A 24,410-nucleotide genomic window follows, 5' to 3' on the forward strand; every position below is an offset into this window, starting at 1 on the left:
ATGGTGCCTACTTCACATGTGAATGGGTCATCACAGTGAACAAAGTAAGTGCTCTCAATAGGTTACCCATTTCTTAGCTATCACTGCTTCATGGTAAGAAAGATATAAATGTTGAAAATTAATATGCCTGCATAAAAAATTTAATTCTTCCAAGCCAAAAATGATGAGAATATGAAATCATACAAGGCACTCTGTATCACAGCCAATATAATCAAGAATATAGTTCAAGTGTAGGCTATAAGTTCATTTTGGTAGCCTTTACTATTCTGTTGTAATACAGTTTTTCATCACTGACTCTTTTATCAGCACTGCAAAAACCACAAAAAATTAGTTTTTAAAATTTAAATTTTTGAAAATTAAAACTGTTTCAATGATTTAATTTTAATATTGCAAGTCAGTAATTTACATTGTAAAATTTTTTTTACTAAGCTGACTTTGGTTTGTAAAGAAGCCAGGTTTTTCCAAAAATCTTAAGTGTACATGAATCAGAACAAATAACCAGTTTTATAACCTAGAAGGTATAGAAAATCAAAGGGGAAAAAAAAGAAATGTATTTGTACAACCTGTTATTTCCTCCAGGTACAATAAAAACATCCTAAGTTCTTCTCAACTGCTTTATGAAACAAGAAATGAACAGATTTGATTTTAAAAAAAAAGAGAGAAAAAGAAAAACCCGAGCATCACAAAATATTAGGAATAGGCAAATACACAACATACAATAAAGGTAAAAACTTAAAGGATGCTTTCTAACATTCTCCATAAAAATCATAAACAAGGAGATACAGAAAACAGAGTTCAAAAATAAACTTAATAGAAATCACAACTCACATTCAGTAAATCTTCAGTAATAATATTTAAGTGAAATTCATGAGTACTAGAATTGGGAGTTTAGGTAATATTAAATATCTAAAGAACTAAAAGCTAAAGACAAAACAAATGTGCCAATATGCCTTGGATAAATTACATGTAAATTTTTCTGAGGAATACTACTATAAATATTATCTAATTCACACAGTGTGATTTTTACAATACAGATAAAGAAAAGACTACATTACCAAAATAAAAAATGCATGGTGCCAAGGGTAAAACAAACATCTTACACTCTTCACTGATCAATCAGTTTTTCTCACCAGAAAATAAGGGACTGAATTTCAAAGTTTCTCGGTAATTACTTTTGACCACACAAGTTATGATAAAATTCAGGAAATGTTTAAAAATTTGTGTAGTAGATAGAAGTTCACACCAAAAAGTCAGGAAATCAAGAAAGATCAGTTTAAGAAGCAGAAGCAAAAAAGAAGAGTCTCACAAATAATGGCAAGACAAAGAAACACCCTCGAGTCAAAGGGAAAGGAAGAATCCCCACAAAGAGAACTAAATGATAGAGACGCAAGTAAACTATCAGATATTGAGTTCAAAACGATTCTAAGGAAGCTCAATGATCTCAGTGAGCTCAGAGAGAATTACAAAAAACTACAGGGAAACTATAAGGAACTTACTGCAAACTATGTCAGCATGAAAAAGGACATAGAAACTATAAATAAGAGACAAGAGGAAGAATACCATTTCTGAATTGAAGAACACAGTAGAAGGAATCAAAATCAGGCTAGATGAAGCTAAGGACAGAATTGGTGAGCTGGAGGACAAGGTAGAAAAAAGCTCCTAGAAAAAGCAAGAAAATGAACAAAAAATCAATAAGAATGAAGAGGCATTGGGGGGAAATGCAGGACAACCTGTAATGCAATAATATCCGTACAACAGGGATACCAGAAGAAGAAGAGAAGGAGGTGGAAGGGATGGAGAACCTGTTTGAAAAAATAATGATGGAAAACTTCCCTAACTGGAAGAGAGAAAAAGTCACACAAGTCCAGGAAGCACAGAGGGTCCCATTCAAGAGGAACCCAAAGAGGTCCATTCCAAGACATATCATCATTAAAATGGCAAATAGCCAAGACAAACAGGGAATCCTAAAGGAAGCAAGGGAGAGAGAGGTAGTAACATACAAGGGGGGGGGTCCCCCGATACGGCTAGCAGCTGACTTCTCAGCAGAAACACTACAAGCCAGAAGGAAACGGCAAGAAATATGCCAAGCCTTGAAAAGCAAAGGCCTGGACCCAAGACTGCTCTACCTAGCAAGGTACTCAATTAAAATGGAAGGTGAAATAAGGAATGTCCCAGACAAAAGAATACACCTCCACCAAACTAGCATTGAAAGATATGCTAAAGGGACTTGCTGGGAACCGTCCCGCCTTGTTTAAGGGACTGTAGCCTTGCTGACAGATCAGAGGCCACAAGGCTGGAGCTAAGCAAGGAGGTCTTGGGACAACAGACCACTGAGGAGAAATCTGTCCCCTGGCAGGGGCCCTTGCCTCCCTCACATCACCCTGCTTGGCCCCAGAGGATAGCTGGTTAGTCAATAATGCATAAGACCTCTCAATGTCAGGGGTACCCTAAGTCAGGCACAGTCGCATAGGCGCCATCAGGGAAGGACTTGGGACACGGAGAAGGGGCAAAAGACCCTCACTTCTCGACCTTGATATGGCTGGAGTCCTCATTCTATTTGAAAGAAGTCTCCGTATCTCCTTGGCTGCTCTGTTCTACCAGCCTGGCTCAGGATTGAAGCTGAACTAGAGGCGGCCCTAAACTGGATCGGGTGCTTCCCAGGGAAAATGAGGCCTAGAAGTAAATTACTCTCCTTCCATCATGCTTTGTTTTTCCTAAAGCTATGACAAGCGGCTCAACTTGGGGAGGAAATTTACATTATTCATAGACCCTGACCCTAAACCATTTGGCGCTTTTATGTTTACCTGTCTTGGACCCATGCAAATCAGTGAGTTCCTGTCCTTTGCCTTCCTCAAACATCACCTATTCTCTGTAAACATTAACATACTGCTCAGGGCCTTCCCCACTAGAGGGAATCACCACCCCTTTGCCCTGGTAGACCAAGAAGTATCTAGAATGACTTATTTCCCCATCCACGGTGACCCAGAGCAGCTCTGTGGGACAGAGCCCCGCCCCCTAAGGGACTGCTTTAAGAAGATGAAGAAAAAGAGTCTATGAACCCAGTTCCTTTCACTGTCACCAATACTTGGTATTACCAATATTTTTAATACTTATTATTCTGATTGTGGCAATGATGTATTATTTTAATTGTTACTTTATTATTTGTTGAAACTAAACCTGTTTTATATCATTCTTGCCTATTTCTATTATTTTTAAAAAGCTTTAAATGACTTTTTGGTGTTTTGTATCCATTTTTTTATTAAATGTTTATAGAACTTTTTCTCTGAAAAAAAAGCCAAAAAATCTATTACTCCTTTTTTAGATGTGTTGCAAATACTTTCCTATTTTATTACTTGTCCTTTAACTTCTTTAATATGTACATTACTGTGTAGTCTTAAATGTTTAATATAGTCATACTGTCCATATTTTACTTTATAGCTTCTGGGTTTGAATATGTTACTTCAGGGTAAGAAAAATATTTAGTATTTTCTCTGAAAACTCCTTAGATTTTTACATATTAATTTTTAACTCATCTGAATATATTTTGTGTACTGTATGAAATAAGGATCTATATTTGTTTTATTTCAAGTAATAGTGGTCCATGCACCTTATTTGTTGAATAAACCTTATTTTCCCCATTGATTTGAAAAATCAATTTGATCATATATTACATTGTTAGATATATACGGTTGTTTCTAGAATGCTCATTCTATTTCATTGATCTACTTGAATATTTCTGTGCTGGTGTGATGTTTTAATTGCTGAGACTTTCTAATGGATTTAAAATTTTTAATATTTTATAATGGATTTTGACATTTAAAAATATAAATAAAATCAATCTGAATTAAAAAAAAAAAAGAAAGAAGGTAGGAACTCGTACATTTTGCAACAACATGGATGGAACGAGAGAATATTATGCTAAGTGAAATAAGCCAGGCAGTGAAAGACAAATACCATATGATCTCACCTATAAGTGAACTCTAGTCAACAAAATAAACTAACGAACAAAATAAACCACGGAAACATGGAGCAGACTGAAAGTGACTAGAGGCGATGGGGAAGGAGGACAACGGTGGAAAGAAGAGGAAGGGACTAGACACAGAACATGTATGAATGACCCACAGGCATGGACAACAGAGTGGGAATTGACTGTGGGAGCAGAGGGAGGTGGGCTGTGGGAAGGGTAGAGGAGGGCAAAGGGGGAAAAACTGAGACAACTGTGATAAAATAAACATGATTTATAAACAAACAAACAAACAACCAGGCAGAAGAAGAAAAAGAAAAAAAACAGGGGAAAATAGTCTAAAAAAAATTTGTGTACTAAAGAAACATTATTAGAAACAAACAAAAATGGCTTGTCAAGATATACCCTATACTAAAAAGAATCTCTATTAAATCTAAGCACTAAGCTTCCATAATTGCTAGAAATTTGGAGACCAATGCTTAAACCATCTCATAAAATGCTGTTGGTTTCTCCAATTAAATTGCAAAGACTTTGTTGTAGGCAACTGTAGACTCTTCACAATGAGTCAGAATAATAAAACTAACTGCAGGACAACGATTACCTTTGGAAAGGGAGGTGTGGGTAAGACCAGGAAAAGGAAAATGGAATGTCAACTATCTAAAGTGTCTTATTTCTTTAAAAAATAAACAAATATGGCAAATGTCAACAATTATAAAATATGGCTACTGGCCAAAGGTTACACTATTCTCTATCCTTCCATAGGCTTGAAATAGTTCATTATAAAAAAAAGTGAAGAGTAGATAGTAAGTTTTAATGAATTTAACTTGTGATCCCAAACCTTACCATTATCCTTACATTCCAGTTTCTTCTTTTTCTCCTCCTCACCTTTATCCCCTAATTTCTAAAGTTACAGTATACACATGAACCACACATTTATGTATGCACACCTGAATATGAAAGCATATAAAACATGCCTTTTACTCCTTCCAGTCACTGAGTAAGAAACATTTTCTACCATTAGGCTTAATTTTTCAGAGAAGACATGGCTTAGGCAGTTGGCAGTAACACTGAAAGATGAACCTCTGAAGTCAGCCACAAACCTCGGTGGCAGTTCAGGAAATACACAAAACACTGAAGTCATATATTTTTGTTTCAGTTTGCACTTCCTCACAAGCCTAAGATTGTCAGAAACTGGTATGATTCCAAATGTCAGTAGCATGGCTGTTACTCAGGGTAAGCCAAAAATAGAGCTCCCAGGACAAGATGGAGGCATAGGTAGATATACTTTGCCTTCCTGCACAACCAAAAGAAGGACAGCAACAAATTTAAAAACAAAAAACAACCAGAACTGCCAGAAAAATCAAACTGTATGGAGGTCCGACAACCAAGGAGCTAAAGAAACATTCATCCAGACTGGTAGGAGGGGCGGAGATGGGCAGCCCAGGCAGAGAGGACTCATGGCAAAGCAGTAGCTGGAGAACTGGGCGGTCACACATTTGCATGCGGATAAACCAGAAGGAACAGTTGGGGAGCAAGACAGATCACACAATTCAGAGTTCTAGAGTGGGAGTAGAAAGCCTCAAAACCTCTATAGGTAAAAACCTGCAGAGGTTGCAGCAGCAACAGACACCACCAGCCTTACAGGAGAGAGTCCGTTGGAGAGACACACAGGGTCCTAAAATGTAAACAAACCCACCTACTTGGGAATCAGCACCAGAAGGGCCCAATTTGCTTGTGGGTAATGGGGGAAGTGACTGAAAGCCAGCCAAGAGGTCAGCAAGTGGCACCGTTTCTTCTCGGACCCCTCCCCTACACACAGCCTCAGAAAGCAGTGACCTGAGTTGCTCCGCCCTGGTTAATACCTAAGGCTCCACCCTCCCAGTGTAACAGGCACAGTGAGATAAAGAAATATCGCCCAAATGAAAGAACAGATCAAAGCTCTAAAATTAGAAGTAAGCAACAAACAGAGAGCCAAACTATCAGATGCACAGTTCAAAACACTGGTAATCAGGATGCTCACAGAAAAATGCTTGCAAAATGGAGGGAAAAAAATGAAGGCTACACAAAGTAAAATAAAGAAAAATACACAGGGAACCAACAATGAATGGAAGGAAACCGGGACTCAAATCAACGACTGGGAGCAGAAGGGAGAGAGAAACATTCAACCAGAACAGAATGAAGAAGGAAGAATTCAAAAAAAATGAGGAGAGGGTGAGGAACCTCTGGAACAACTTTAAACATTCCAACATCCAAATCATAGGGGTGCCAGAAGGAGAAGAGGAACAGCAAGAAACTGAAAACTTATTTGAAAAATAATGAAGAACTTCCCCAATCTGGCCAAGGAAATAGACTTCTAGGAAGTCCAGGAAGCTCAGAGAGTTCCAAAGAAGTTGGACTCAAGGAGGAACATACCAAGGCATATCATAATTGTATTACCCAAGATTAAAGGAGAGAATTTTAAAAGCAGCGAGAGAAAAGGGGACAGTTACCAACAAAGGAGTTCCCATAAGACTATCAAAAGAAATCCTGAAGGCAAGAAGGGGCTGAGAAAAAGTATTCTAAGTCATGAAAGACAAGGACCTACATGGAAGATTACTCTATCCAGCAAAGCTATCATTTAGAATGGAAGGGCAGATAAAGTGCTCCCCAGATAAGGTCAAGTTAAAGGGGTTCATCATCACCAAGCCCTTATTATATGAAATGGTAAAGGGACTTATCTAAGAAAAAGAAGACCAAAAAGTATAAACAGTAAAATGACAACAAACTCACAACTATCAACAACTGAACCTAAAAAAAACAAAAACAAACTAAGCAAACAATTAGAACAGGAACAGAATCATAGAAATGGAGATCAGAGGGGAGGGGGAAGGGGGAAGAATGGGGGAAAATGTAGAGGGAATAAGAAGCATAAATAGTAGGTACAAAATAGGAAGTGGGAGGTTAAGAATAGTATAGGAAATGGAGAAGCCAAAGAACTTATATGTATAACCCATGGGCATGCACTAAGGGGAGGGGGGAATGCTGGGGCGAGAGGAGGTGCAGGGTGGAGGGGAATAAAGTGGAGAATAAAAAATGGGATAACTGTAATAGCATAATCAATAAAATATATATGAAAAAAGAATAAATAAAAACCAACCTATCAGGAAAAAAAAAAAAAGCTCCTGATGGAGTAGCTGCCATGGAAGAGACAACCAGGTGAGAGACAATCTGGAATTGCTAAAGATTTCATCAGAGCTTAGTGAGCAGGCATTTACTCAGGCAGACACAGCAGCATTTGTTATCCATTTTAAAAAGAACTTGCTTTAAAACGTTATTTCTAAATAACAAGGAAATATAGTGGGGCTAGCAAGAAAATCTTTCAGAGTTTTTTTCCTCTCATCTATGTAATGGAGATTTAATTTAAAATTCATACCCTCTTGGGATTGTAGGGAGAATTAAATAATATATGTGAAGGCAGGTTATAACACCAATAAGTATAATAAATAAATACATAAAGGAAATAATTTATCAGAGACTCAAATTCAGTAAAAAATATATATACTGAACTCTTAACATATCTACCAATAAATATATTGCTATCAATGGTGCTGCCCTAAGAATCACTGGAGGAAGGAGGTGTCTACAGCCAGAAAGAAAAAAAAAAAAAAATTAAACACATAAGATACCTGAAGATGGAACCTGCAGCTTTTCTCATTACAGCACACTAAATCAGCATTCCTCAGAGTGAAGTCTACACAGGGGTCCTCAATATCATCTGGGTGTCCACAAAGTCAAAACTATTTTCATTAAAATACTCAATTGCCCTTTTCACTGTTACCTGAACACGGATGGTGCAAAAGCAAAGGTGGTAAAATTTTCTAGGGATGCCACAAATCAAGGCAATAGTATCAAACTGTACTACTGTATTCTTTACCACCTCCTACTTGAGTTTAAAAAAAAAATGGTCAATCCTGGCCAGGTGGCTCAGCTAGCAGGAGTGTCAAACCATACACCAAAAGGTTGGAGGTTCGATCTCTGGTCAGGGCACATACCTAGGTTGCAGGTTCAATTGCTGGCTGGGGCATGTACAGGAGGCAACCAATCAATGTTTCTGTCATGGGCATGTACAGGGGGCAATGGATCAATGTTTCTGTCTCTTATATTGATGTTTCTCTCTCTGCCTCTGTCTCTCCCACCCAACTTTCTCTCTCTAGAGTCGATGAGCATATCCTGGGGTGAGGATTTTAAAAAAGAAAAAAAGGCCCCTTTCACTTAAAAATGTTCTTGATGAACAATAAAAATTGTTTTATTCAATTCTGACCCTTGGTATACATTAATATTCTGCAACATCAAATGGAAAGTACACATAAAGCACTTCTACTGGATACAAACACAGGATGCCTATGTCTTAAAAAAAAAATTGTGTAATTAAGTCAGGAGCTGAAGCAGTTTCTTTTTTTCAGGAAGATCATTTTTATTTAAAAAAAAGATTGAGAGACAAATTACGGTTGTTCAGACTTGGATATCTGAAAGATATTTTCTCAAAAATAAATGGAATAAGCCCATCTTTTCAAAGAAAACAACGGTATTCGGTGTTTCTTGTCATTAATAAAATTCCAACTTTGAGGTCAAAATCAGAAGTTTAGAAAAACTTGTACCTACCACCTTATGCTTGACAGCTCTCCAATACTTAAAGACCTTCTAATTAATTCAATGGTGTTAATGAGTACTAAATTTTGATACTATATAATGAAATATGCCAACATGTGGCAGAACTGCATAATTCAGTGACTCAATATTCACCAAATGATGGACATGTAATATTATAAAATCAAGTATAAGTGAAAGATCCATTCAAAGTACAAGATAAAACCAGTGGATTTCAATGTAATAGTATAAAAAGTTCGCCGATAGGGTTTCAGACTCTACATTTCAATTCACCTTTAAGAAACTAACACCTGTAGAGTTTGATGTAGTATGAAAAGAAGAATATCCACAATTATCTGAAAATGCTATCAGGTGCTTCTCTCTTTTCTAATTATGTATATGCAAGTCAGATTTTCTTCAGATCCTTCAACCAAAGTAACACTGCTAATAAACTGATTCCAGAAGCAGATATGAGAATCCAGTTTGTCTTTTAAGCTGGACATTCATGAGATTTTCAAATGCCACTTTTTTTTGGAAATAGGTTTTTTTAAAATAAAAATGTTATTTATCTCAACAAATAATGTATAAAAGAGCCCTAGACCAAAATGTTTGAGAGCCACAGTACTATAGTGATATAAAAATCATCACAATTATACCCTGGCTGGTGTGGCTCAGTGGACTGAGTGCCGGCATGCAAACCAAAGGGTCGCTGGTTCGATTCCCAGATAGGGCACGTGCCTGGTTTGCAGGCCAGGCCCCCAGTAGGGGGTGATGAAGAGGCAACCACACATTGATGTTTCTCTTCTCCTTCTCCCTCCTTTCTCCTCTCTCTAAAAATAAATAGTCTTTTAAGAAATAATTACAATTATAATAGATAAGGCTAAATAAAATCTCAGTCCCATTGCACAGCAACTAATAATATGCATATAGGATAATGTAGGCAAGAGTGTAATTCATATCTAAAAGCAATGATAAGAAAATTCAACAAAGGAGGAAACTATAGGTTGAATGCTAACAAGCATGCACACATATACATAAAGCTTAACTCGAACCTCTGAAAATTATATATCTGATATCCCATTCTCAACAAATGAGGGCTATGCACCAAGCTAATGTTTCCCATAAGCACTCAAAAATTCAAGTTAAAATATTACATTTATTTATGCTTCATTTACCACACCTGCAGAACAATACCATACAAGGTAGATCATAAATTCTACAGTCAATTCAGTTTTCAAAATGACTGGAAATTCAGTATCTTTAAAGAACATTCCCATATAAATATTTTTTTCCCAAATACAAATACACTGTAAGACCTATGTATATTGGTATTGTTACCAAATTCAAGCTTGAAAGTAAGGCAGGCCACCACCAAATAAATTCTCATATCCAGTTATCTCAGCTACTATGTTATCTTGGGAACATACAATGTGTACAATGGTTAGCCAAGTGCCACAGCACACAGTGCTAAACTACTCTGATTAGCAAAGAGTAAGTAAAAGGATTGTCTCTGCCAAAAAATATACCTAATGAGCAAGAAATAAAGTGGGGAACAAAGGAATGCAATATTGAGTTTTGAACCTCAAATGACATAAGAAAAAGACTATTAACTTTGCATGAATACCCGTATTTTTGTCACTGCCACTCTACTTAAAAAACCACTTCTGCGAAGTACCTTTAGGCTACTAGTAATTCTTAAGAAAAAATAAAATATTTCATCACATGTTTAACAAGCCCATCCACTATATGCTCAATCCTGTACTAGACACTGTGGAGATACACATGAGACATGATCCCTTGCCCAGATAGTTTAATTAAGGGACAAAAGGAGTCATACAAGCTTTACTGTCATACAAGTTGAGATGAAGGAAGAATTTAACAAAAGCTAGAGCAGTTAAAGGAAGGACAGTTTTGATTGTAAAAGGTAAACAAACTTCTCTGGCTGAAGAAAATCAGGGGGGAAAGCAAAGGCAGGTGTCAGGAAGCTACTGTAAAAGAGAAGGGATTCCAGCAGATTGGAATAGAAGAGGGTGGAGAGAATGCTGAAGTTTTCAGAGGATTGCTTTGGATTAAGTGGAATAAAGAAATGTATATGTGTAATCTCTACTACAGAAATGACCAAATGAGGCAACAGACAAAATGCGAGAACAAAAGGAAGTTAAGAATTATTATGGCCAAAAAAAAAAAAAAATTATTATGGCCAAGAGAACAGATTTACAGGACGTATCACAGACAGAAATATGGACAGATGAAGAATGAAGAAATGAATGATTTCATATCTTTTGGGTTTTAGGTGATAAAAAATCCAAGTGGATTGTCAAGTCAACTAAAGATGGGACTGGACATCAGATGAGAGACCGGGCTTTTGTCATTGCTATCACCGTGGTCTAAGTTTTTGCCTTTTCTCCCCTGGATTACTACAATAGTCTCCAGTGTGCACCTTTGCCCTGAATCTCTTGTCAACCTGCCAGTCAGAGGGATACTTTAAAATGTAAATCAGATTAAATCACTATTCTACTCAAAAACCCTCCAGTGGCTCCTCATTACACTCAAGAGTAAAATCCAAAATCCTTATAATGGTGGCAAATCCTCTCATGATCTGCCACTGCTAAGCCACTTCCTCTCCCACCAAATAGACTGCTATAGTTTTCCCTCTCACCCAACTATTCCACCCACGTTGACCTCCTTGCTGCTCCTAGAACAGGATAGGTTTGCTACCGCCTTAGGGTAAATGTGTTCCCTCTACCGTGGCAACTTCTAGTTGGCCAACCAACTCCACAAGGCTCTTTTAAAGGAGCTCAAGGCTTTGTTTAAATCCCACTTTCTCACTTAAATATTACAAGCCCACCCTAGTACTCTTGATGCCACTTCCCACTTTTTCTCCCAGAGAACTTAAGGTTGGTGATAGAATTTACTTACTATATTTGTTTGTTGCAGCTTCCTCTTACTACAATGAATAATCCTCTTACTACAATGAAAAACTATCTCAAGTTTAAATAAAAGAGGGCCTGTGAAAAGTAAGCAAAAATATAGATTTGTTCAATTAATTAGCTGCTACTGAGGGGTTAAAGATAATGAAAAAAAGGTCATCATGTTTCTATCAGTTCTAACTGCCCATTTTTACCATTATTTTCTACTTTAGTATTGGTTTCATCATTCAGCCAGATGCTCAGAACACAAAAGTTTGGGAACCATTCAAGACTTCTCACTCTTGCAACTCCCAGTCAATTCATCACCAATAGTAGTCAAAATTACCTCTGCTACCTCAAAACAGGCATTTCCATTGCACCAGTTAAAATCTATTAATCTCTAAACTAGATTATGAAGTACACAATTGAGCTTTTTCCCTTAGCTCTAACTGGAACTCTTTAATAGATTTTAGATAGGTATGACAGAGTAGGACAGGTGAGAAAGCAAAGTGAAAAATAGGATACTTGAAGTCGAGAAAAATGAATTTTACTTTCACATTCCTCTTATTTATGCACATTTATTCATATACTTTAAGGTCCAACTCAAATATTATCTTCACTTTTGAAGCCTTTCCCAGTTCCTTCAGGCAAAGTTCATTTTTTTTTCCTCCTTGTACATAACTCTGCTAACTCTTTCTGTAGCCATTATTTTTTTAATTTATCTGTTGCCTAATTGAACAGGAATCTAGTCTCATTCTAGCACAAGGCACAGCTTTAAAAATATCCACTGAACAGATGAATGAACAACTTTTAATCCAGAACAATTATAAGAAGAAAACCTAAGTCTGAACAAAGGTAAGGTTGAAAATGAAAAAATAGAAATTATCTAGTTACCAATAAACAGTTATAAAAATACTGAAGACCCAAGGGGGGAAAAATGCCAAAGAAATGAAGCATTTTCATCTTGATAAGATTAGAGTGATAAGGGTACTTGCTAATAGAATCTCCATGAAAATATGCAATAGAGATGGTACTCAGAAATCAGTACTCAGAAATCAATGGCTATTTTATACACCAATAATGACCAATCAGAAAGAGAAACTAAGAAAACAATCTTATTTACTATTGCAACAGAAAAAAAAAGTTAGGTAGTTAAGTACTTAGGAATAAATTTAACCAATTTAGGAAAAAATTTACCAAGGAGGTAAAAAAGCTATCTTTCGAAAACTACAGGATACTGAAGAAAGAAGCAGAGAAAGATACAAATAAGTGAAGGCATATACTGTGTTCATGGACTGGAATAATTAACATATTAAAATGTCCACACTACCTAAAGCAATCAATAGATTCAAAGAAATTCCTGTTAAAATAGCAATGGCATATTTCACAGATCTAGAATATTCCAAAAATTTGTAGAACCAAAAAAGACCCCAAATAGCCTAAACAATCTCGAAAATGAACAACAAAGTGGATGGCTCAAGACACCTGATACCAAACTATACTCCAAGGGCACTTTAATCAAAACAGTACTGGCATAAGAACAGACACATAGATCAATGGAACAAATAGAGAGCTCAGAAATAAACCCACACCTTTATGGTCAATTAATATTTGATAAAGGAGGCAAGAGCTTAAAACAGAGAATGGTGTTGGGAGAACTGGACTAGTACTTGCAAAAAAAAAAAGAAAAAGAAAAAGAAAAACTAAACCACCAATTTACAACATACACCAGAATAAACTCAAAATGGGTAAGAGACTTAAACCATCATCAAAGTGAAAAGCGGAGAACATATCTGCCAATGATAGACAAGGGTTTAATCTCCAAAAGATAAAAAGAAGGCATACAACTCAACATCAGGAAGACAAAAATTCCAATTAAAAAATGGGCAAAGGACCTGAACAGACACTTCTCCAGGCAGGACACACAGATGGCCCATAGACATATGAAAAAAAATGCTCAATATCACTAGCTATCAGAGGAATGTCAATTAAAACCACAATGAGATATCACCTCATACCTGTCAGAATGGCTATCATTAATAAATCAACAAACATGTGCTGGTGAGGATGTGGAGAAAAGGGAACCCTAGTCCGCTGTTGGTGGGTATGTAGACTGGTGCAACCACTCTAGAAAATAGTATGGAGTTTCCTCAAAAAATTAAAAATGGAACTGCATCATGATTCACTGATTCCACTTCTGCAAATATATCCTAAGAAGCCTGAAACACAAATTCAAAAGAATATATGCACTCCTATGTTCACAGAAGCATTATTTATAATAGCCAAGATCTGGAAGCAGCCCAAATGTCCATCAGTAGAGGAGTGGATAAAAAAAGCAGTGGTATGTTTACACAATGGTATACTGCATGGCAGTAAAAAAAAGGAATTCTTCCTTTTGGAACATCACAGATGGAAGCAGAGTCTATTTTGCTAAGTGAAATAAGCCAGTCAATGAAAGACAAATACCATATGATCTCACTTATAAGTGGAATCTAATGAACAAAATAAACTAACAGCCAAAACAGAATCAGAGGCATAGAAACATGGAACAGACTGAGAGCTGTAAGAGGAGAGGGGCGAGGTAGGGACTGGTTGAAAGATGGTGAAGGGAATAGTTAAAGAACATATATGCATGACCCAAGGACACAAACATGGGGAAGGGATTGACTGTGGGAATGGGGGGCAGGGTGAGGTGGAGGGGGTCAAATTGGGACAACTGTAATAATAAAATATTTTTTTAAAATAAATAATTTGCCCAAGGATGTGTTTATTGATTTGAGAGAGAGAAGGGTCGTATTGTTTTAATTAAGGAGAAAGCACTGTACAGCATATCATCGGTCCTTTGTAATACCATCCCCCAACACTCAAATATGTAGAATTCAATCATTAGAAAAATTGGTTGAAAATGGGCCTCACAAAAAATATAAGAGAAAGAATAAAACTATTAAAAATAAACAACACAAAGAACTCAAATAGGTTATAATTTGTCTAACAAAATTCCATGTTTTACAGGCCTGTTACATTATTAAAAAGGAAGGAAGAGCCTAAAAAGTAATTTTTTAAGCCCTGGCCTGGTGGTCAGTTGATTGCAGTATCCTTCCATTCACCCAAAGGTTGCAGGTTCAATCCCCAGTCAGGGCACATAACTAAGTTGCAGGTTCAGTTGCTGGCAGGAGTGCATACAGGAGACAATGAATTGCTGTTTCTCTCTCACAATCTCCCCCCCCGCCTCAACACCCAAAATCAATACACATATTCTATAGTGAGGATTTTTTTAAAGTAATTTTTTAAGTATATTTTATTGGTTATGCTGTTACAGTTGCCCCACTTTTTCCCTCCCCTTTATCCCCCTCTGTGCATTACCCCCATTCCCTCCAGCATTCTCCCCGCTTTAGTTCATGTTCATGGGTCATATATATAAGTTCTTTGGCTTCTCCATTTCCTATACTATTCTTAACGTTCCCCTGTCTATTTTCTGCCTACCAATTATTACGCTTATTCCCTGTACCTTTTCCTTCATTCTCCCCCTTCCCCTCTCCACTAATAATCCTCCATGTGATCTCCATTTCTGTGATTCTCTTCCTGTTCTAGTTGTTTGCTTAGTTTGTTTTTGTTTTTGTTTTTTAAGGTTCAGTTGATAGTTGTTGAGTTCACTGTCACTTGACCGTTCATAGTTTTGATCTTCTTTTTCTTAGGTAAATCCCTTTAACATTTCATACAATAGGTGAGGATGAACTCCTTTAACTTTACCTTATCTGGGAAGCACTTTATCTGCCCTTCCATTCTAAATGATAGGTTTGCTGGATAGAGTAATCTGGGATGTAGGTCCTTGCCTTCCATGACTTTGAATACTTCTTGCCAGCCCCTTCTTGCCTGTAAGGTTTCTTTTGAGAAACCCGCTGATAGCCTTATAGGAACTCCTTTGTAGGTAACAGTCTCTTTTTGTCTTGCTGCTTTAAGATTCTCTCCTTGTCTTTAATCTTGGATAATGTAATTAGGAAGTGCCTTGGTATGTGATTCCTTGGATCCAACTTCTTTGGGAATCTCTGAGCTTACCAGACTTGTATATATATTTCCTTCACCAGATTGGGGAAGTTTCCTTTCATTATTTTTTCAAATAAATTTTCAGTTTCTTGGTCTTCCTCTTCTCCTTTTAGGGCCACTATGATTTGGATGTTGGAATGTTTAAAGTTGTCCCAGAGGTTCCTCAGGCCCTCCTCATTTTTTTGATTTCTCGTTTCTTCATTCTGTTCTGGTTGAATGTTTATTTCTTCCTTTTCATTCAAATTTCTTCCTTTTCATCCAAATCGTTGATTTGAGTCTTGGTTTCCTTTCCTTCATTGTTGGTTCCCTGTATATTTTTCTTTATTTCTCTTTATAAAGCTTTCAGTTTTTCCTTTATTTTGCAGCAGTACTCAATCATTTCTGTAAGCATCCTGATTATCAGTGTTTTGAACTGTGCACCTGACAGGTTGGCTATCTGTTCATTGCTTAGTTCTTTTTCTTGCGTTTTCTCTGTTCTTTCATTTGGGCTGTATTTCTTTGTCCCAATGCGCCAGTCTGGACGACTGTTTCTTCTTTAACTGCTTGGATGCTGGACTTCCATACAATTTGATTTTCTGACATTTTGGGTGGTTTTTTGTTTTTAAATTGGTTGTTATCCTGTTTTTGGTTGTGCAAGGAAGCAAAGCTTATTTCCCTTTGTCTCCATTTTGGCCAGAACAAAAAAAGTAATTTTTTAATAATCAGGTGTAGTTGTGTGCTTGAAGGAAAGCATAAAAATACTCAAGATAATGCCTGCCTCATGTATATTTCAATGTAAAAATAAAAAAACACTCAATTTAAAATGGCTCAGTTACTTATACCTTTGGTGGCTCTGTAGCTTTTTTGTGTCACAGACTCCTCTGAGACTCCCATGGGAGCTATGGTCCTGTCTTATAGAAAAACATGCAGATAAACATACATATCTAGCACTTTAAATATGTCATGGCAGTCACACAGCCATGTAACCCAGTTGTAGAACTGATGCCTTAACAAGCAGAAATAGCAAATGAGGTAAGACTCCTCAGAAAAGAAAATAAACTGCTAATAACAATTCCAGATCTTTTTCTTGGTCATCCAATCAAAAAACACTAAACATAAAAATCTCTATTGACTGAATTTTTTCAAGAGATATACACAAAGACAGAGCTAAAATGCAAGCACATGCCCTGGCTGGTATGGCTCAGTTGGTTGGGCATGGTCTACAAAACAAAAGGTCACATGTTTGATTCCTGGCCAGGGTACTGCCTGGGTTGTGTGTTCGGTCCCTGATCAGGGTATGTATCAGAGGCAACAGCTTGATGTTTTTGTTTTTCTCTTTCTCCCTCCCTTGCCCTCTATCTAAAAATAAAATAAATGAATAAAAAAAAATGAAAATAAATAACTTCTTTAAAATAAAATGAAAAGCATTCACATGTCTTAAAATCAAAACCTAAAGTGGTTAAAAATAAATCTAATTATTAATATTAGTAGTAAGTTACTGAGCATTTGTTATATACTGTATTATTCTAAGTGTTTAAGATATATTTATACATAAATGTAAATAATTGTTATCCCCAGTTCACTAATAAGGAAATTAAGGCACACAAAATACAAAGAACAACTACACAAAACATAAATGATTAATGACATTAAAAAGCAAACAAATCCCATATAGAGTACACCATCTAATAGTAACTTAGACTTGTATTTGTATTAGCACAGTTCTACAAAACAGGACATGTTGTCCAAACTCCAGAAGAAGAATGACAATCTTGATCCTTTTCCGTATTTTTGCCAAGATAATCTTTATAATACCATATTCATTTAGGAGTACACTGTAACCAGAAGTATGAACACAAATGTTCAAAAAGAGTACAATACTAACTAAAGGATTTATAAGATTAAAAATGGAAGATTAATTTTGAGGACAAAAAAATCTTTGCTTTCTAAATTACTGTCTTTTGTGTAAGTAGCAGCAATAAATCATGCTTTGGAAAAACTAGCAATATAATAAGATATAAAAATATTGAAATAGGATACCTTTTCCTACAGGGGAAGTCCAAGCTCCCCTACCTCAAACTTTCTTCAAGGCTTTGCCTCCTTTTTACCATTTTGGGTCCATGCCTCTTCCATTCCAGGACAACCACAAAACTAGAGAAAACCTCACAAGTTCAACAGGTCTTACTAAATCCCATCACAATTGCAAGAAAAATTTCAGATTCCCTGGACGTGCCTATGCTATGCCCTATACAATGCTGCATACACTAAACATGTGCTGAATGTTTGAAACTTCTCCAGAAGAAGGTGTATGTGTTTAATATTTTCTACCTCCCATAATATGAGTACTACTCTACAAATTATTACAGCATCAGAATAATGCAATAAGACTGTTCTTTTATGTTAAATCATATGACTAAAAAGTTCTAATAATATACCACTTTTTTTAGATTCCACATCCATGGGGAAAAAGAGAAAAAGCTAATTTTTAAAATTCAATGTATGCAGTTACTGGTAACTCAAGATACCACAAAAATTTTATCTGAGCATATTCCTTTTTTTAAACAATGACATTCTTTTTCTTTTTTTAAAGATTTTATTTATTTTTTTAGAGAGAGGTGAAGGGAGGGAAGAAGAGAGGGGGAGAAGCATCAATGTGAGAGAGAAACATCCATCATTTGCCTCTCGTACGTTCTCCAACCAGGGGCTATATCCACAACTCAGGCATGTGCCCTAACTGGGAAACCAACCCATAACCTTTCACTTTGTGGGATGATGCCCAACCAGCTGAGCCACACTGGTCAGGGCAACAGTGATGTTCTTAACATACTACAATTTTTTTGTTATGTTTAATGAAAATACAACACAATCATGGATCTTTTTTTTTATACCACCAGAAACCTTTTTGAATTCTGTATGAGAATTTAACTCCACTAAAGTAAGTGGCCTGTTGCTTTAATAGCAATATTCTAAATTCAGTGAAGGTTAAAAACCAAGAAACAATGAAAATAAACATATTCATATATGTATGCTGCAAAAATGTTCCCTCTGTATTTAATTCAAAAACTGAAACACTTGCTCCTGAACTGTTAAAATATCTCATATCAAACACACAAAACTGAACTATATTTTACACCATTTCCTAGAAGTCTATACCAATTGAAAAAAGTAAATTTCTGCATTACACAGGCCTTTTTAGTATAGAAAGTACGCAAGAGCAAACATTCAGACTAAAATATTCCCTAATATTAAGCAGCATTTTTTAAAAAAACAACTTATAATTGCTGAATATCGATTTACCGAAACAGGCAAAACTCAGAATAGTTTCTTTGTCATCTTAGAAGACAGCGTGATACACCATACTTTTCGATCTGCTTTGTTCTATTTCTTTATGCTCCAAATGGAAATTAAATGCTTCTAGTAACAGCCAAAATTTCATCAATCACAGTAAAGAGAAGTAGCATCATATGAATAACAGAGGTATTCCACAATAGGTGAATGGCCTTGGTAATGACCTTAGAGTATATGTTAAGACAGAATTCAACATGTACAGGAATGACATTAAATAATTCTATTCTCACTTACCTGATGAGCTCTCAGTAAATACTGTTAATGTTTGTCCTCCAACACTTTGCAAGACAAAAGGATGTTCTCTTGGAGCACTGACTGAAGCTGGTTTTCCGCCAATATCATGGATATTTGCGAGATCCTCATTTAAAGTAAATGACACCTAATAGACACATTAGGCAGAGCTTATTACAACAGACTTTTGTATTCAAAAGTAAAGAAATTCTGACTATAAATCACTTTTTTAAAATGTGAAAATCTTCCAGTCATTTAAGCATTTTTTAGACTTTAGACAAAAATCTTTAATACTCAGTTATAAAAAGAGACTCTATTCCCATTTGTCAGGAAAATGGGAGCTAATCTACCATTGCAAATACAAATAGCTTTCAAATATTTTCTCTGATCTATGGCTGAAGAAATTCTATTTTGAAAATAGGGATACAATATTTGTCCCTATGGTCTTTAAAGTCAAGAGTCCATGTCTTGTTATATTTATACGCTTAAAAAAATAAATATAAACATATATATATGCATTGGGTTGACCAAAAAGTTTGCTTGGTGTTTTTTCCCTAAGATGGCTCTAGTAGCATTTAGTTGTCTTTAACTTCATTCAAAACAATTTTGTTAGATTGTATTGTGACAGCTGTCATGTCAGGGTGCATTTATAAAAAAAAAAAACAACTTATCAAAATTGGTGAATTTTTGTGCAGCCATTTTAATATTTAAGATGGGAGAAAATATGCAACATTTTCAGCATATTATGCTTTATTATTTCAAGAAAGCTAAAAATGCAACTGTAACACAAAGAAATGATTTGTGCAGTGTATGGAGAAGGTGCTATGACTGATCTAACATGTCAAAACTGGTTTGTGAAGTTTCATGCTAGAGACTTCTCACTGGATGATGTTCCATGGTCAGGTACACCAGTTGAAGTTGATAGTGATCAAAGTGAGACATCAACTGACAACAATCAACGTTGTACCACACGGAAGACAGCCGACATATTCAAAATATCCAAATCAATAAAGTTATTGGTGAAAATGAAAAATGTGTCTTTTATTTTACAGAAAAAACTCAACAGATTTTTTGGCCAACCCAATAACTGTATCTCCTAGAAAGTGCCTGGCACATAGAAGGAAATTGATATTTGCTGAATGAGTGACTATTTTAGGAGTATTAAGAAAGCAACTGTACCTGAAGGGGGAAAAGTGAGCACTACTTAGAAAGCTTAAGCATTCTCATAAGCAGAGGATATATTTCTTTTTTAGGTCTTAATGACTACTGGATGAGTATGTGGTGGTGTTTTAATTTTGAATATTTTAATAAATACTACTAAATATTTATAAGGATACTCAATACTGAGATTTAGAATAAAAAGACAGTACTCTTTCAAAATGATTTTTACTATACAGCAGATCTTCCCAAAAGAAAACCGATTTTACATAGAAGAGATTTATAAACATAAAATACTGATCCACCAACCACAAAGGAAGGTGAGTAGGCATTTATTAAATATCTCTCTACTGTGTGATAGGTACTTCAAATTATGTCCTAGACTTAATAGGTCAAATCTAAAGCCCTCAAAAATCCAAAATAAATTCCTCTGCCACACTGAAACAATGTTAAAATGTCACTGAAGTAATACTAAGTTTCTTAAGTACTGAGAGATGGGATATTTTCAAAGTAGAAAAATGCTAAAAATGAACCACTAGAAAGGAGTTCATTCATCCACACAAGAGTGGTGTTTTATACTACTGTGTTCCTGACTATTAGCTACTAGGTTGATGTGGAGTGTTCCAGAATACAAATACCACCCTTTCTTTACCATTACTAATGCACAGTAAAGTAATCTCATGTTTTAAATAAAATTTAAATAGAAATAATCTTACCTCGGTCCTTCCTTGATTCCTTAAAAAGAGAAAAGGAAAAAATTTTAATTATTTAGATTTCATGTTTTTTTCCCTAAAATCTATGCTGAGAATTAAAAAAACACTACTGAATATTTACATAAAGTATTATATTTACAGAACTTAATATTTACCCTTGGCTTTCCTCAACTATCCTATCTATACTTCTATAGGAGAAACAAAAATCACATTAATCCCATGTATTTTAAGTTTGTGTCATTTAATACTACTATAAACTGTCCTAATATTATTTTATCCAAATAATGACTTTATTACAATTCTTATCTTTATTTCTGAGCAATTTTAGCATTCAGCAGCATGTGAATGCATATTTAATAGATATATAGTGTTTCAGCAAATTTTACTATTTATTTTGTCTAACTCAAGATGTTTCATTTACCTAACAAAATCTTAAAGATCAAAATTAAACAATATTTCAAAATTATAAACAATTTTTCTACACTATAAAAACAATATATGCCCATACATAAACATGTAGAAAAGCCAAAATAAGTTTTAAAATAACCATAATTCCACTGTTAACATCTTGGTGCAGTAAATATCCTTCCAGACTATTTCTATGTATTTGAGTTACATGTTAAAAAAAATTTTTTTTACAAATATGGAACCAATTTATACCTTGTAACAGCCTAGTTTTTATTTTTTTATTAAGTATATTTTATTGATTATACTATTACAGTTGTCCCATTTTTTTCTCCCCTGTATCCCCTCCACCCTGCACCCCCTGCATCCCCCCTCCCTCTCTAGCATCCCCCAACCCTAAGTTCATGTCCATGGGTCATACATGTAAGTTCTTTGGCTTCTCTATTTCCTATACTATTCTTAACCTCCCCGTCTAATTGTGTCTAATTTTTAAAAAATGTGTTAAATACCTACTATATGCAAAGTACTAAGTGTAAGGTCCTTGTCCCAGCCAGCAGAAGATACAAAAATTATATCTGTGATTATAAAATGAGATAAATTTTAATAAAGATTTGAAAGGTTTGGGAATGATGCACCCACAATTCAGCATGACAACAATCCCCTTGACATACACAGAGAGGCGGGCACTGAATTTACTACCGTCTCTTCTGTATCGCTCCTAAATTTGGCTTATAGAGGCGTTTAATTTAGCTACCTTTAAGATTGAGACACTGCAGGCAAAGGCAAAGACGCAGAAGGTACTTACATAATGTTTACTGAACTGAATTGAGGCTCATGCAAAAACCAACATAAAAAGTAATGAAAGCTCGAACCAGGTAATGGTAGAATGCAAGGAGGAGTACATGGCAGGTGTTTAAACTGTTAAACTTTCGGAACTGACAAAAGAGAAAGTGACTGGAAGTGGGCAGCAAGAGAAAAAGGACAGATTAAAAGATCATGCTAACATTTCTAATCAGAGTGACTATAAAATCATCCAGATGTAATTAGGAAACACTTGAGGGGAGGACTTCATTTTCCTATATAAAAATACAATTATAATGGCATCTTAGCTAAAATGATAAGAGACTGATGAACTCTGGATGAATTAATTTTCTAGAATAAAAATTAATCCTTGAAAAGTTAAAACTTATTTTTAAAAGATTATATACTTTTATCTTGGTGTGTGAATGTATGACGCACACATGGCCTTTTGAAGTTCTACACTGCAACTAAAACACCCTTTCCATGATGACCTGTGTTTAAGATAATAAATATCGACTACTTAATAAATAAGACTACTTAAACACAGTAATATCTTTGGAGAGGACTGAAGTAAACATCAGGCAAATCCTTTCACTGACCACCCCATAATGCTCTGCAGTTTCTCCTTCATCACTGAGTTCATTTCTCAATACCCCACAGCTAGTTCTTTAGACTCTAGTCTTATTCCTCTTGCCTTTTTGTCTTTCCTTTTTCTTACACTTTTAAAATACTTCTTAGATTTGACACCAATGGGGCCAGACTTTTCACTAAGCACCTTCTTTTCCAGATTAAGAAAATGAGGCAAATAATACCAAATCTTTTAACTGTGCTATAAGGCTGTTTTGTTGTTTTGAATTCCTATTAATACATCCTCTTCTTGGACAATTCAGCTCAAAAACCATTAGATGAGGCCAAGCAAGGTATGTATTTGTAGAGCGAATCTGAAATTTGAAATTGAGCAGGGTAGTCACAGCCCAGGTTGGGTAGAAAGGATGTGCGTGGGGTGGGGTGGAGGGGAGTCTGGAGCAAGGTGTCAGAGACTGTAATGTAAGGAGGGCATACACATAAAATGAGAATGGTTCAACAAGAAGAGTGTTAGAAGCTAGCAGGGCAAGCGCATCCACATGGGAGGACAACTGGAAGTAGGCTGCTGGAGCCCTAGAGAGGTTACAAGGCACGTCTATGAGGGGAGCGCAAACTCAGAACAGGGGATGGAAGACTGCACTGACAGCACCCTATGGAGGACAGCAACGGTAGCAGCCTAATATGGGGTGCTACGCAGCCCAAGCAATGTGAGGGGAGCCTTCACACACTGTTGGGGGAAGAGGCGTTTGAACAAATAAGAACAGAGGCCTGAACAAATAAGTGAACATATTAAAGAAAAGAGGAATCAGGTTTCTCACTTTCAGAAAAGAGATACAAATATGAAAAGGGAGAAAACCAAACACACCTGGTAGTGCTTGACTGGGGTATTCACATAACTTTATGATTTTCAATATATGTACATACAGAAATACATATAGATGTAAAGGCGTGCATGTACATACACTCTCCAGCCCTGCCCACTAAGAGGGACTGAGAGCAGTATGAGCCCTGTGGGGTCGACATCTTAGTTTCTACAAGGAACCAGAGTTACTTGCAAAAATGAATGACACCAGGGCTCAGAAATATACAGATGAGTTGAAAACATCTTTTTATGACAAAAAAATGCTCAAAGAATAGTGAGAACATGTCAAAATGCCACAGGACTTAACACTACTGAACTATATACTTAAAAATGGGCTCTGCCTGGGTGGTTCAGTTGGTTGGGGCATCGTCCCATACACTGAAAGGTTGCGGGTTTGATTCCCTGCCAGGGCACATACCGAGGTTGTGGGTTCAATCCCCAGTTGGGGTGCATACAGGAGGCAAACAATCAATGTTTCTCTCTCAAATTGATGTCTCTCTCCACGCCCCCTTTCTCTAAAATCAATAAACATATCCTCAGGTGAGGATTAAAAAAACGGTTAAGATGCTAAATATCTGGACAATTTGAACATTAGAATAAATGATGATGGCAACAAGGTGACCTACTGAATAAAACTGGAATCCATGAGCTCACATTAACATCAATAAATAAATGAAAAAAGTAAAAAATTTGATAGTGAACAGAATATACACCTAGTCTTAAAGTACCACACCACAGAATATTTACAAAGGGGAAAAGAGTATATATATGGTGAAGAAGCTTAC

The 24,410-nt window shown here is 35.9% G+C and overlaps 1 protein-coding gene across 2 annotated transcripts in view; it reads right to left on the reverse strand.

Annotated features, from left to right (window-relative positions):
- The window catches only part of GTF2F2 (general transcription factor IIF subunit 2), a 177,095-nt gene that overhangs the window by 134,392 nt on the left and 18,293 nt on the right, over positions 1-24,410 (reverse strand). For both annotated transcript variants that reach the window (XM_054586357.1, XM_054586356.1), the window contains exons 3-4: positions 20,976-20,994; positions 19,105-19,249 (exon numbers count right to left, since the gene is read on the reverse strand). In XM_054586357.1, the coding sequence (XP_054442332.1) occupies positions 19,105-19,249; positions 20,976-20,994 (164 nt within the window). The remainder of the gene's footprint in view (positions 1-19,104; positions 19,250-20,975; positions 20,995-24,410) is intronic.

Source organism: Pteronotus mesoamericanus, unplaced genomic scaffold (assembly GCF_021234165.1).
Source record: "Pteronotus mesoamericanus isolate MK-2021 breed Mesoamerican mustached bat unplaced genomic scaffold, CSHL_Meso_final contig_94, whole genome shotgun sequence".
Classification (NCBI taxonomy): Eukaryota; Metazoa; Chordata; class Mammalia; order Chiroptera; family Mormoopidae; genus Pteronotus; species Pteronotus mesoamericanus.